The sequence below is a fragment of the Canis lupus genome, chromosome 10 (assembly GCF_003254725.2).
Source record: "Canis lupus dingo isolate Sandy chromosome 10, ASM325472v2, whole genome shotgun sequence".
NCBI classification, from domain to species: domain Eukaryota; kingdom Metazoa; phylum Chordata; class Mammalia; order Carnivora; family Canidae; genus Canis; species Canis lupus.
The window spans coordinates 43095693-43110231 of NC_064252.1; the positions used below are offsets into that span (position 1 = coordinate 43095693).

At 44.5% G+C, this 14539-nt stretch overlaps 1 protein-coding gene across 5 annotated transcripts in view; it reads right to left on the bottom strand.

The window, feature by feature from the left end:
• Positions 1–9466: 9466 nt before the first annotated feature.
• NMS (neuromedin S) overlaps positions 9467–14539 on the bottom strand; it is a 49377-nt gene continuing 44304 nt past the window's right edge. For all 5 annotated transcript variants that reach the window (XM_025463900.3, XM_025463905.3, XM_049115446.1 and 2 more), the window contains 5 exons: positions 14252–14329; positions 12288–12323; positions 11640–11681; positions 10537–10586; positions 9467–9623 (listed from right to left, as the gene is read on the bottom strand). In XM_025463900.3, the coding sequence (XP_025319685.3) occupies positions 10548–10586; positions 11640–11681; positions 12288–12323; positions 14252–14329 (195 nt within the window). In that variant the 3' untranslated portion in view covers positions 9467–9623; positions 10537–10547. The remainder of the gene's footprint in view (positions 9624–10536; positions 10587–11639; positions 11682–12287; positions 12324–14251; positions 14330–14539) is intronic.

Here is a 14539-nt window from a genome sequence, read left to right on the forward strand (position 1 = left end):
ATCTGGCTTTAGCATGATTTTTTAAAGGAATATTTAAATTGGCAAAAGCCAATTAAGTGAAAGAGTTAAAACTTATCCAGGCCTAAAAGAATGAAAATAAGCTCAGACTGAAAAACAGTAAAAACAGCCCTGCTGTTTACCAAGCTGGCAGAACAGACCCAGATAAAGCCAAATGCAAAGTTCACAGAAAACCACATTTCTTCTGGTTGTGGTTGTAAAATGCCATAACAACCCCTGCTTTGAATAGCCACTGCTTTCTTACCAGCAATTCCCCTAGATCTGCTTTACTACACCCATCTTTTACTAGGGATATCCAGATGCTGAGCCATCCTTACCACGGTATCCAACCCCTGGTTAATTCTACTTTCTCCTAATTCTGCCTCAGAAGCTGCAACCATCACAGATATGCTCCCCACTACCTTTAGACTCTCCTAAGACCCTTCAGCAGGAGCCTTGACCTTACAAAGCTCATCCCTCCTATTGAGCAGATTTCACAGCTCCTTTGAAGTGCCTTCTTCACTGCCTCATGTCAATAAATCCAATTTTGTTGGCTTGTCCCTGGAGGTCTTCATGATGAAGCTTTAATAGAAGGAAAATGGTTCCTTGGTCCTGTATTTGGGGGAGGGGGTGGTGGTGATGTTTGTTGTTGTTGGTTGGTTTTATTTGACTTTATTACCAATTTTAGATCCCAGGTTACAGAAAGGAAGCCAGGGGACTGAAATTGTCAATGATGACTTGTCATCACATTTCAGATAAGACCTTACATCTGTCTCCCCTTATCATTAGGTATTTTTCTTATAATAGCCTCACACAAAGATCTAATATTATCAGCTCTGTGGATAAGGTGATCAAGAAATCCAAGTCTGGAGTGTCAGACAGATGTTTGCAGGGGCTTTGAGGCCAATCCGGATGACACAGGACAAGAAGTAGGGAAGGAAACCATGAACAAATTCCTGTATTCCTTGAGGGAAGAGAGAAACACAGCCAAGATGTCTGTAGATGACAAAATTGAGGAGGGGAGGGCTGACTGAGCCTAGAAAAATGAGCTGCCAAGAAGTCCTGAGTTTTAGAGGAAGATGGAGGACAACTGGTCTGGAATTCTGGAATTCTTTTTTATTTTTTAAATTAAATTAAATTAAATTAATTAATTTACTTATTTATTATTATTATTATTATTTTTGGTCTGGAATTCTTAAGGTAGTGAAGAGGACCTCCCCTGGAGGCATCCTGGAAAACCTGGTGCTGGACACTGAGCAGTCTCTCCCATCCCACCCCCAGCCCAGGAAGCCTCAGGGAAGAGAAAGGAAGTGGAGGTACAGAATTCCGGGAAGAGATTGGATAAAGAGGGCTTTTTATCCTGGTGCAAGGGTCCAAGATCCCAGAGGGAGCAGTGGCCCTGGGAACAGAGCGGCAATGTGAGGATGGCTGGGAGAAAATTCTAGGGCAGTGTGATGCTTGTCTCCTCTTCTGTGAACCTGTAGCTGCTGGCAGCATGTGCAGTGACCATGTGTGTGGGTAATGAATGGGTCCATTGGGTTGGGCTGTTTTGAGGGACCCTAATGACTGATGCAGTCATGAGCAGCTAACAGTGACTGGCCTGGGCAGGTACTCAAGGCCTCCGTAGATCAGATACCCTGTCCAAGGTCCTGAGGTTGATGCAGGCAGATGCCAGAGGTGGCTCTGAATCCCTGGGAGTGATCTCAACTGCATTAAACTGCAGTCCCTCCATTTGTATTGTTAGAAGCCTTTCCCCTGTTTGGTAACAGACCATAAGGCCTCGAAGAAATTCAATTCTTGAGCACTTACTGTGTGTTGAGCTTTTATTAGGAACTCTAGGTATAGCATAGACCTAAAGAGTTGGGGTCTGTGCCCTCAGGCCCTCCTGCCTTCATGGTGATTTAATCTCTGGGTGAGAAGATACATTGAGTCAGGAATTATGACTAATGAGTGGTTCGAGGGTGAAGCACAACTTACTAGAGGAGAATGTCAAGGAAAATCTGCCTTGTGTGGGCCAACAGAGTTCCTGTCGAGAACCTTCTCACTAAGCTGGAGAAGCATAGCCCTGCAAATGTTCCTCCCACCCCTAACACAGTAGAAGAGAGTAGAATGGTCCATCCCTAAACAAGCTGCTCAGGATCCAGAAGGATTTCTCTTTTTTAGGATTTTATTTATTTATTCATGAGAGACACATAGAGAGAGGCAGAGACATAGGCAGAGGGAGAAGCAGGCTCCCTGCAGGGAGCCCAATGTAAGACTCAACCCTAGGACCCTGGGATCATGACCTGAGCCAAAGGCAGAGGCTCAACTGCTGAGCTACTCAGGCATCCCAGGATCAAGAAGGATTTCAAACAGTTTTTCACTTCAGGTTCCAGTCATGCCTTCTCATCCTTTGAGAGAATATTCACAGGAATGTTGGGGAATAGTCTCCTTACCATCCAGCTTACCTTCTCTCATCAGGTATCTCTTCATCAAACACAGCCTTCACTTTGCTTCTGGGGCAGCTACATACATCCAGCCCTTCTTGTAGCCACAGGGTCACTGACCCTTCCCCTTTACATCCTCTCTCTTTCCTCTTTTGGGTGGTCTGGTCTGCAGAATACCATCTATTCTCCTTGACCTCCAATTTTGGTAGACAATTGTCAAGTTCATCAAATTCCACTCAGATGAGGTGAAGAGAGCATATTGGATCCTGTTGGTAGATGTCCTACCAGCCCATGACAGGCTTTTGTACTATTGACATCCTCCTCCCCATCACATATCACAGCATTAGTACTTTGCTGAAAGAATTGCTTCTTCTAAAAAAAAAAAAAAGAATTGCTTCTTCTTCCTCAACACTGAGTCCTGTGTTAGTCTGTAGTGGCCCACCAGGCACCTTTCTTCTCTTCTTCTAAGGCAGGAGGGCTGTAGTGGAACATGGCCACCCAGGTACAGATTACATCCCCCAAGTGTGGCCCTGTTGTTTATTTCTCTCCAAGGGAGGGAAGTGGCCTTAACACCTCACCAAGCTGGAGCACAGACTGGTGGCAACTCAGCTCTGACAATGCACAGTATAGTGGGGCAGTGATTTTCGGGCCCCGTATCTCTGAATGGCTCATGGCACAGAGCTGCTCCACAGATCTGGGTCATCCACATTGGGACTGTAAGCTGGGAGAAAACCTTACTTGTTCTTTAAATCACAATATTGTTGGGTCTTTCACTCTAAATAATATAAGTCTCAATACCCAAAGATCTATTTGTTTTCTAGTTCAGTGGGAGTGGTCCTTATCCCCTGATTTAAAAAAAAAAAAAAGTAAAATTTACAGGGCTATCCATTGCTTAAGCACCAATCAAGCATCAAATCTACTCTCCTGCGACTTTTTTCCCACAAATGTTCCTCACAGTTCTTCCACTGCTTGAGGTCAATGGTGAGTTTTCCCTGGGAACTGGTAACAAGTGGTAATGCTTCCCTTTGGCCACCTCTTTTTCTGGGTCTGCAGCCATATAGTCTGCTGCCCATTGCCCGGTGGTCCAGCATCCCTGTAGCTGCTTTGCACTGAAAGCCTCTTCTCCTGGGCTCTGCTTTATTACAGCAATTTCATAAGTTCCATTTTGCCAATGTCTGGAAGACAAAGACTAAGAACATAAATAATGTAAGTCCTATTACCTTCTTCTTCAAGGTTTCTATTGATTGTGACTTAATCTCTTGAGGCAAATTGATGGCTTTAATATTAAACTGAAATGCCAAGAGTCAGCAAAGAGATCAGAGAATTGAACAAAAAATAAAATTGTCCAGAAGTGGAATTTTTCCAACTCTCTGAAGGGATTTGTTTGGACCAGGCACATCTGTTTCTTACAGGGACTGAGATACACAAGAAAAATACTTTAAAAAGCCAGAGTGTCTAAACATCTTGAATTAGGAAAGAACTTGAGAGCCCAAGCAGAGGTGGGGAGGTCCCTGCTCAACCTCACCCAGTTCATCCAGATCCCTCCCTCAGCCCCTAATCAGACATGGCCCTGGAATTAGTTGGCGGCAGTGAACTCTTGCTTCACTCCATTCTTGCACTAGGCACATCATCTCTACCTAGCAAGTCAAGGGCTGAGGTAGCAGTGATTATAGCTTGTAACTTCATGTACAACTCAACACTCTGACCTAAAGCCATCCACTCCTGCACCCAGCCAAGGGCTAATGCTGGGGGACAGAGAGGCAATGGTGAGTCAGCCAGCAACGTTGAGTCATGAGCTATAGATATTGGAGCCAGTTACACCTGGGTTTGAATTCTGATTCTGCCATTTAATGAAAGATCTTGGGCAAGTATTTAATATCTGAGTATCAGTTTTCTCATGCCTTAAAGATAATGCTTTTACTATAGCAGAAACTAACCAGCTGTTTATCAAATCTGCCACTCCTTCTTCTAGGCCACTAAGCTAGGTTACATTTCCAGTCTCCTTTCGAGTCAGGCATGATCATATGACGGAGTTCTACTAAAAGGAGTGGTCTGGTCCATAAAAATCCTCCCTCCTGAGAGCCTCTTATCTTTCCCCATCCACCCACTGAATAGGCCTGTAGACCCTTCTGCTCATCCTAGACAGCACCTATCATGGGAGAGAAACCTGAAGAGTCCAATAATAAGGAACATTTGCAGTGCACTATCTAAGAGTTGTAAATGAAATTCTACTGGATTAAGCCAGCAAGAATATAAGATTTTTCTGAGGCAGTAACTAGCATTTCACTAATACACTACTTTTTAGGACTGTGAAGATTAATGTAAAATATCCACCAGAGTACAGACTCAGGAAATGTAACTAATTCAGGTCTCCATAAATGGAAACTCATTGCTCAGTACCTATGATATAACATTGGTATGTAGATATGTGTTTGTAAATTGTGTGTGCACCACACTTACTGAGACCTTACATTCATTCTTATGTTTAATCATAACACTATTATATAGTAGATTCTATTATTTGTCCCACTTTACAGATGAATAAACTAAGGCTTTGAGAAGTTAAATAAATTATCCAAGATTGTAAGAAGACATTACACAGGGAATAGCCAATGACAGAGCTGAGCCCTTAACTCAGTTCTCAGTTATAATATTTTTTTTTAAATTCAGAAAGGAGAAATCTATAGGATACGCAAAGGCTAATCATTAATTTAATGTAGGAGAGAGAGAGAGGTTTTAGAGCCCAGTCAGGGTGACTTCCCTGGCATCAGGCCTCAGAAAATCTCCTTTACTCATGCTGTAATAACAATGAAAATAACAAATACCAATAGAATTCCTATAAGATATCAAGCACTGTTCTAAATTCTTTACAAGTATTAACTCATTTAATACTCAGAACAACAACAACAACAACAACAACAACAACAAGAACTCAGAACAGCCATACAGGATAGGTTCTATTATTGTGATCACATTAATGTAAGGAAACAGGCACAGAATGGTGAGATAATGGGCCAAGATTACACAAAAAGTGAGAGGAAAAGTGGAATTTGAACCCAGGCAGTCTGGCTGTCAGGCCATACACACCACCCATATAACTAAACTATGGCTTGTCATAGTACCTCAACATGAGCCATAGCCTGATCTCCCAGTTGCTTGAAATCTCACCTCACCCTAGTTTCAGCAAGTGATATCTAGCTTAACAGGAAGGTCGTACATGTGTGTGGGGGCTGGGATGCGAAAGCAGGAAGATACCATCCTACTACTTGTGGTCCCTTGAACATGTCCTGAATCTTCTCACTTTCCCATCATTATTTGTTATTCTTTCTATCAGGGATGCTCTTTTCCATTGCCATCTATAAAAATCCTACAGATGCTTCAAGAACCAATTCAAGAACCACCTCTCTCTTTGATTTTCCTGGACCCAAACAATCTCTTCCTTCTCTGTGCTTCCACATAAATTCATTTACTGATTATTACTTTTTACAATATTAATACCTAACATAAAGATTACCAATGCAATAGAAGCCCACTGTGGCCCTCCTGGTTTGTGCCAGTCTTCCTGCCCTCAGGAATCACTGGTCTTCTAAATTTGGTATTTGTTCTCACCATAGTATTCAACTTACATAAATGTTGTCTTGTTATAAAAAGCATCTTGCTTATTTCACTCATCATCATGATTTTAAGACTCTTCTAACTTTATGCAAGTGATTCATTCATTTTTGTTGCTATATAAATGTCATCTATATGAATATTATAATGTTTATTTTTTTCTCCTGTTAATGGACATCTGGGTTCTTTCCAACTCTTTTGCTTTAAGAAACCACGTGAACACTCTTATCTGTGTCCTCACGGACTTTGAAGACTTTCTCTGGTAAGTGGGTATCAGGAAGGATAATGTGGCAGTTAAGAATTAAAAGGTCAAGATCTGATTAAGATGTAAACGCAGAAAGATAAAATAAGCCTTGGGGGCTAGTATATTTCTTATATGAATTGCTGAAGGTTTCAGAAGGGCAGCTTTGAAACTGAAAAACTGGGCAGCAGTCTTTGTCATCCTTTAAGGACCAGGGGACAAAAACTGGAGTCTTGAGTGTACAATGGGGGAGCTCATGAAAAACTCTCAGCTATTTCATTAGGGCCCCAAAGAACTAAGAGGTAGGGTGAATAACAAGCAAAAATTGAGATAAATAACACAGTGAAATAGACATCAAGGGAATCTAGGTAATTTACTCATCAGAAAGACCCTGAAAATATCTATACTTACTATGTTAAAGGAGAAAAATGGTAAGATTGAGAATTTCATTAGAAAGCTAGAAAATAATGAAATTAGCAAATAGAAATTCTGGAGTTGAAAAACATAATAACCAAAATTAAGAACTGAGCTGGTCATTTTAATAACATAAGAGACACAGCAGAATAGAGATTTAGCAACTGGAAGGTGGTGGATCAGAAGAAAATATCCATAATGCATACCAGACAGACAAAATAATATGGGAGATATATAGATTGCAGTGGAAAGAACTAATGTAAATGTGATTGGAGAAAAAACAGTAAGGAAGTATGTCTCAATATCAGTGTTTAAAGAGTATCTTTGAAAGAGAATAGAAAGGCACTAGACAAAGAGGAGAGGCCACATGAGGACAGAGGTAAAGAATTGAGTGATGCTGTACAACCAGGAGAAATATCTGGAGCCAACCAGAGGAGAGAAGAGGTGGGGAAGGATTCTCCACTAAGGTCTTCAGAGGGAGCATGGCCCTAATGATACCATTATTCTGGACTTTGGCCTCCAGAACTATAAGAGAATACATTTATTTTAAAGATTTTATTTATTTATTTATTTATTTATTTATTTATTTATTATTTATTTATTTATTTATGAGAGAGAGAGCACCAATAGGAGGGATGGGCAGAGGGGAGATGAAGAAGCAGGCTCCCCAATGAGCAGGGAGCCTGATGTAGGGCTTGATCCCAGGACCCAAGATCATGACCTGAGCTGAAGGCAGATGCTTAACCTACTGAGCCACCCAGGCAACCCAAGAATACATTTCTGTTGCTTGAAGTCAATAAGCTTGAGAAAATTTGTTACTGCGGTCCCAGAAAACTGATATGAGATAATAAAGTTAGGGTGAAGAAAGCAATTAGGCTTTAATTGAAAGATGTGAGTTCTGTTCTGGACATGGTTGCCAGTAGACTTGTGGCCATGAGCAAGTCACTTGGCTTCTGTGGGCTGCTTTCCTCTGAAGCCCACAAGAAGGTGGGGGTGAATGATCAGCGAGGCCTCTGCCCCCTTTAACGTTCTGAGAGTTCCTTTCAAGTTCTGTTCTGCTAGCCTCAGACCTCTGATCTTCCTGAGGCCCCCAGGGCCTGGGCAATTGCCTGAGGCATGGCCTCTTCCTATAAAGTGACCACGAGGGTTATGAAGGCAGGCAGCCTCTCTCTAGAGACCAACATTGGGCCTAGGACTCGGTCTTATTTGATGCGACACCTGGTTAGAGTGAAAATGTAAGGCTCCTTCTCATAGGACACCAGGCTAAAAATACCCCAGCACTGTACGTAGGGAGAACCAGGTGTCACAGTGTGGAAGCTGAAGCTGTAAATCATAGTCTGCTTTCCTCTCTGAATTTATTGGCACTGGTGGTGCATCACTGGTCACTGCTGTAAGCGAAAGGAGTGAGGTGATGTCTGAGATTTCAGAGTCTGTCTCTACCTCCCCATCATCAGAGACTGGTTTGGCAAAGGAAGAGCTTTTAGCTCAAATAGTGTTCCTTAGAAGCAGTGGCCCTCTTTGCCCACCCTTCACTCTCATAACCATTGTCCTGCAGGCTGGCCTGCGGCAGGTCCGTGCCAAGTGTATGATCCTCCATTGGAGTGGAAATGATAATCACTGGTTTAACGAAGAGGATTCCAGGACTTTGAGGTGGAAACAGTCATCCTTGGTCACTTCAAAATGTTGAGACTGTTCCTACAGACTTGTACTGGAACATTGTTCACGAACACTGTGCTCTGCCCACCCTGTCACGGAGCTGTGAGGTCAAGTCCACACTCCCTGTGCTCCCAGGACCTGGGATATACACCAGGAGGCCAAACCTGCCCTGTTTCCTACCTACTGCAGGGTCTCAGACCAGTGCCTTGATCCCTCTGCCTGCAGCCTGTGCTCAGCAAAATGTCGTGTGGAGTCAGGTTTGCTTGACTCATCTCTGTGTGGTAAGATCTACTGAGGGGTCTTAAAATATCTTATTTGAGAGAATAGGCTTGAGACTTATTACAAGAGCTTATAAATGCTAAAAATAAAAACTAATCCTAAAATGTGACATCTACATTATATTTTAAAAGGAGGACTTTTAAATTTCATGAGAAGCTTAAAAGGAGAATGTTTCAATGCAGCTTAGATTCGTTGCATGTATCACTAGGGTCCCTCCTTGTGTCACTGCCCATCTTCTGCATCATCTACTCCTTTGAATGATCTTGGGAGGTCTGGAAGTCAAATACTGTTTACAGAGGAGGAGCCTGAGAAAGTAAAATGCCTAAGCCTCACGGTTTCCTGAGAAGTCTGGAATTGTTATATGTTAACTCAGTGCAGTAACCTCAAGTCCCTGGTCAGCAAGATAGAAGAAGCTGTCTAGGGCAAGTCGTTCTGGTACTATTTGTGTCATCAGAATCATCTTTGAAGTGTAATTAGAGCCAACACCTATTGCATGCTCTCTAGGTACCACCACGCTAAGCCTTTACGTAGGTGGTCTCTGCAGTCCTCACAAAAATTGTGTGAAGGTACTATTATTACCAATCCCATTTTACTGTGGAGGAGAATAAGGCACAGGGATGGGAAGTGACCAGCCCACAGTGCCCCAGCTAAAAGATGAACCAGAACAGGAAGACAGTCTATCCCTAGCCCCAGGCTCTCAATTCTTGATAATAACAAGATATTTGGGGTGTGCTTAAACAATCCCAAACACAGAACATTAAAAAAAAATAGAGAGAGAGAGTATTATTTTTAAAATACATCTAATCCCTCCCCTAAAACTTCCCAATAAGAAATGAAAATATTGTGTCCATGCTCCTTTATTTTTTATACAATTGCATATTCCAGTGAGTATAGAGCAAGAGAATTATCTTTTATTGTTCACAGAAAGAAAGTTGACATTTGTTCAAGATAATTGCTCGATTTCTTTATCTGATCCAGTTTCTCTTTGCCACAGAACTCTGAAAAAGAGGAGAAAAATGCACTGCTTGGATCAAATCATTACCAGAATCAAGACGAGGCCTATGGGCATGTTATTGTACAACATATTTTAAAATTACTCAATTTGATAAGTCACAAATGCCCCCAAATCGGTACTTATTCATTTTTGCAGCATCTAATTAGACCATTCGGTCTGTGTCAGTGCTGTGGCCTCAGGGAACCTCTTCCTCTCCTTTCACCTGGGGAGTCCTGTTTTGCAGCATCTGGACAGCTTTCTCAGGCACCCTTGGCCTGCCCAGGCTCTGGCAGGTCAGATCAGGCTCCAGGAGGGAGGCTGGGACACCTCCAAAGGACAGCCACCTCAATGACCCCAGGACCACACCATCATGAGAGACAGAGGAGGCCCAGAGCTGCCCTCATACGTGGACTTCAATTCCATGGGCCTGAAGACCAAGGAATCTCCTGAGATTTAAACTCTGGGTCTCAGCTCACTGTTGAACGGAGGGAGTAGCCTTGCCCGGCTACGTCTGCTGTACTCAGAGATGTTCCCACTATAAGGTACCCCCCTTCCCCTGCCAAGGCTGCTAGGGCGGCTTTGCCTTCCTTCAAAGGGTCAGGTGAGAAGTCCCGAGGATCAGCTGGGCCACGTGTGGCCCTCACTGCCTCGCAGGTCCTGCTAGAGACGACATACCTGCAAAGGGCCAGCACGGAGGCGAAGGCTGCCTTGTGTGCTTGGGACAGCCTGTTTCTACCAGGCTGCAGTGGGGTCTCTGTGGTGTGGAGAGTAGGGAAGGGAGGGAGGGGGTGGAGGACCCTCAGAGGTTCCACGTGGCCCCCCTCTATTTTGAATTGCCACCCCTCTGGCTGCCTCTCACCACCCCCCAAGTCAGACACAACATTTACTTGGAGGAGAACAGTAGCAATGGGGCTGACCTTGGACTTCCCTACAGGGTGTTATCTTCAGTGTTTCTTCCATTCCTTGGCTGGGGGAGAAAAAAAAAAGGAGCAGTTTACAGATACTGAGACAAAACTGCCTAGAACCTGTTTCCAGGCCTTGGATCCTTCCTCAACTGACCCTAAGACTTCGTTTTCCTAACTGAAATGTCAGCAGCCTCCCTGGGAGTTCACCTGGTCAGCCCTAGCCCAGGGCTACCAGGCCAGTGCTCCAGGACCCTTGCTGCTCCTACAGCCCTGACACTGTCCTCTACCCCACCGCTCCCCCACCCCAGGCTCTATTTATGTAGCAGAATGGTCTTCAAACCATTTATCACAGGACTTCTCACCCTAAAGACATTGTGGAGACCCATTGTTCCTCAAAGTACCTTCTAGAGAATGACCACCAATAGGTCATACAGGGCCTCTATGATCAAACAAGTTGGGAACTATATAAGAAAGCTGAGAAAAACAGGTTGTTTCCTGCAAGACATGCTGATATGTGCTGTAAACTTTTGAGAGTGTTTGGTGCAGTGTTTTCCCATCTTGTCTGATCTTTGCAGAGTAACCTCTTGGCACCAGTGACCCATAGAGTACAGTTTGAGGGGCATGAATCTGTCTGATTCAGAGTCCGATTTTTTTGATGCAAACACTTGAGGATCTAGGGGAAGAAGCAGAGCTAGTGAGTGGCAGACCACAAACTAAGACAGTTTCTGACTCTGTGACCTTCACAAGGGGCTCTGGGACCCCAGGAAAGGGGAGAACAGTGCCTATGCTATTTGGGTGCACGGAACCTGGACACAGGGACACAGACCCCAATTCTGGTTGGCTCCCATGTCTGTCTGTCAGCAGCACTCCCACCTCCTACCCATGCTCCCGGAGCCCTGGTTCTCTCAGCCTATGTCTTTCTGCACCTTTTCTTTTCTAAACGTCAAGTTTATAGGAGGAGACTTTGAAGGTCTCTCCTAAGGAAAGTGTGAGAGAGTCCCCATAATTATTCACTAGCTTGCCATAGGGTGCTGGGCTGTGCTCATTCTGCAGGAATCCATAATTGGGTGGCAGGAGGGAGTCCGAGTTCAAAACAGAGAAAAAGAATGCTATACCCTGAAAAGGAAAAATGGTCGTCCCCAGGTGGCAGTGTGATCCTGCAACATAAAAACACAAGCCATTATGCAACCACTTTGTGCCTAAGGTCTTCTGAAAATGTCTATGACAACAGTTTTCAAAGTGTGGTCCCCAGACCAAAAGCATCAATGACACCTGAGACTTTGTTAGAAATGGAAATCCTCAGGTCTCTACCAACTATCTGGAGCTGGGACCCAGCCATCTGAATTTTAACCAAGTCCCCAGGTATCTATGATTCATGGTCAACGTGGAGAAGAACTGGTATATGGATGGGGTTGTGCCACTTGCAGTTTACCTCTCCCCAAGTTTGTACAACTGGCATGTGGGCCCCTGAGCCACATAAAGCAAATCCTCAGGAACAGATGGTTCCAGGTGACTCATCTACAAGACTGGAGATGAAATATAGTCAGCCAGCAGCATTGCCCCATGATTCCTTTCTGCCTCGGAACAAGCTCAGAAAAACCTGAAATTAAACTCTCGGCCTCAGATTTTCAGGGGCAATATTGTGGGACCAGTTCTTTCCAGAAGTGATCTAGAGGAGCTACAAGATTGCCCAGCTCCAAGCACTTCCTAGGCTTCTCCTGCAGATCTTCAGGAGGTTTGGGTTCTCAAAAGGGCTTACACACCTTCTTGGTGAAATCCACTGCAGCAGTCCTCGAATCCTGTGAGGGAATGAGGTGCAGGTTATTTAACAGGAACCACACCCCCTAGGGTTGCAGTCATTAGGCTGTGACCCTGTACCTCCTTGGCTCTGTTGTGCCCAAGAATCCAAGGAACCACAAAGGAGTCGACACCGATGCAAGTACACGAGGGTTATTTACAAGCTTGAGCTTGGGTCCAAGTATACTCCACACAGAAGAGTGGGGGCTTGGACCCCGAAGTGGGTTACAGCTCCGTTTTTTATGGGCTGGTCTAGGGGATTTTCAGAAGAGGTAGAGGAATTTTTTTTCTCATTCCAATATGGGGGAAAGTGTGGGGGAGTTTCTTAAGATCTGATACGGGGTTTCTCTGCCTAAGGCATTTTGAGCTCTGTTGTCTTTCTGATATGGGATTCCCTGTCAAGGACATTCTGCAGTTTTTCCTATAAAGTTCAGCTCTTATTCACAGGGGGCTAAGATGGCTGTACTTGTGCTAATGCTAAACTTGAGGTGGAATGGCCTTACTCTTTTCAGCCTCCACAGCTCCATCCTCAGGTAGCCAGAAATCAGGAGCAAAAAAGTAGTTCAGGGGAAGGGCTAACCACGTAGCCGATTATAATCTCCTGTTCAGGAAGGCAGCCGTGTTTTCTTGATTGAGGTACCATTTATGTCCAAGACAAGGTTAAATCGGCTTGTTCTTCCCAACAGTATCACCTTGAAATGGACCCCCATCCAAGGATAAGCCATGGCAGCTTCTCCAGCTTGTCTTTGCTTATGAGTCTAGCATAACAACAGATCGGACTCAATCCGGAAGGCTGTGCAGTGAATCAGACAAGACAAACTGCTGTCTACACTTACGATGACCCACCCGCTTTCTAGGAACTGAGCAGCTTCCTGAGGGGTCTTGGGATTTTTCAGAGCTAAAACCAGGAAAGTCCGGGGCAAACTGGGATGAGTTTCAGTATTCAAAAGGAATATTCTTTTTATTTTATTTTATTTTTTTATTTTGGCTCCCATGTAATTGTGGAGGCCGAGAAAAATTTAGGCCATTCCACCTCAAGTTTAGCATTAGCACAAGTACAGCCATCTTAGGGCCCTGTGAATAAGAGCTGAACTTTACAGGAAAAACTGCAGAATGTCCTCGGCAGGGAATCCCATATCAGAAAGACAACAGAGCCCACGCCCATGGTAGAAAGTCCCATATTAGAATGAGAACAGAGCTCAATGCCCTTGAAAGCCCCATATCAGAATAGTGAACAGAACTTGAGAAATTCCTCCACCTCTTCTGAAAATCCCCTAGACCAGCCCATAAAAAAAACCCAGCTGTAACCCACTTCGGGGTCCAAGTCCCTGCTCCTCTGTGTCAGGTATACTTGGAACCAAACTCGAGCTTGCAAATAAACCCTCGTGCGCTTGCACCAGTGTCGGCTCCTTGGTGGTTTCTTGGATTCGCAATCTTGGGCACAACATTATTCTTTTATTTTGGCTACCATGGAATAAAACTTCAATTAGGATTTTGGACAACTATACCTGTTACTGAAGCTGGTAATTTCAAAGCTTCAAACCAAACCAAACAAAAAAAAGCTATTTTTAAAGAAATAAAGTTCTGAGATAGGACAAAAGGCCAGGCGGAGCCACAAGGGGAAGCCCAGGGGTCACCAAGGCAAATGTCCATCGGAAGAGGAAGGGTCAGGGAAAGTGGAAGGAAACTTGGAAGACGAGAGCGGAAGAGAAGAGGCCATCTCTGCCCTAAGGGGACTCCCCGGGCCCTGCAGCCATTCTGTGGGGTTCAGGGTAGGGGACTGTGGCATAAGGTAAGGCCTGCTCTCCTTCCCAAGGTGGAGGCCGATTCAAAGAGAGCCTGCAAGTCAGCGCTCCCTTTCCCGCTCCCCTGCTCCCTGCCCCCCAGCGACCACCTGAAGTCACCACGGTTAAGTGAGGAGAACACCTACCCGTGGTTGCAGAAATCTTCTCATCCTGGGGCTGACGAGCTGCGCGGCCAGGCGCATCAAGGGGTGCACAGGAGGGAACTGCAACAGATGGGGGGGGTGGGGGTCGGAGGCTGGCCTCGCCAGGTCGCAGCCCAGGCTACCTGTCCTCTCCACGCCCTCCCTTATGAATGGGTTTAATACCCCGGATAAAATTCACATCCACACCTAGGCTTGAAATTTTGTGTTTTCAATAAAGAACTGCTTGCCCTTACAACAGATTATAATTCCTACACAACACTTACAAATATT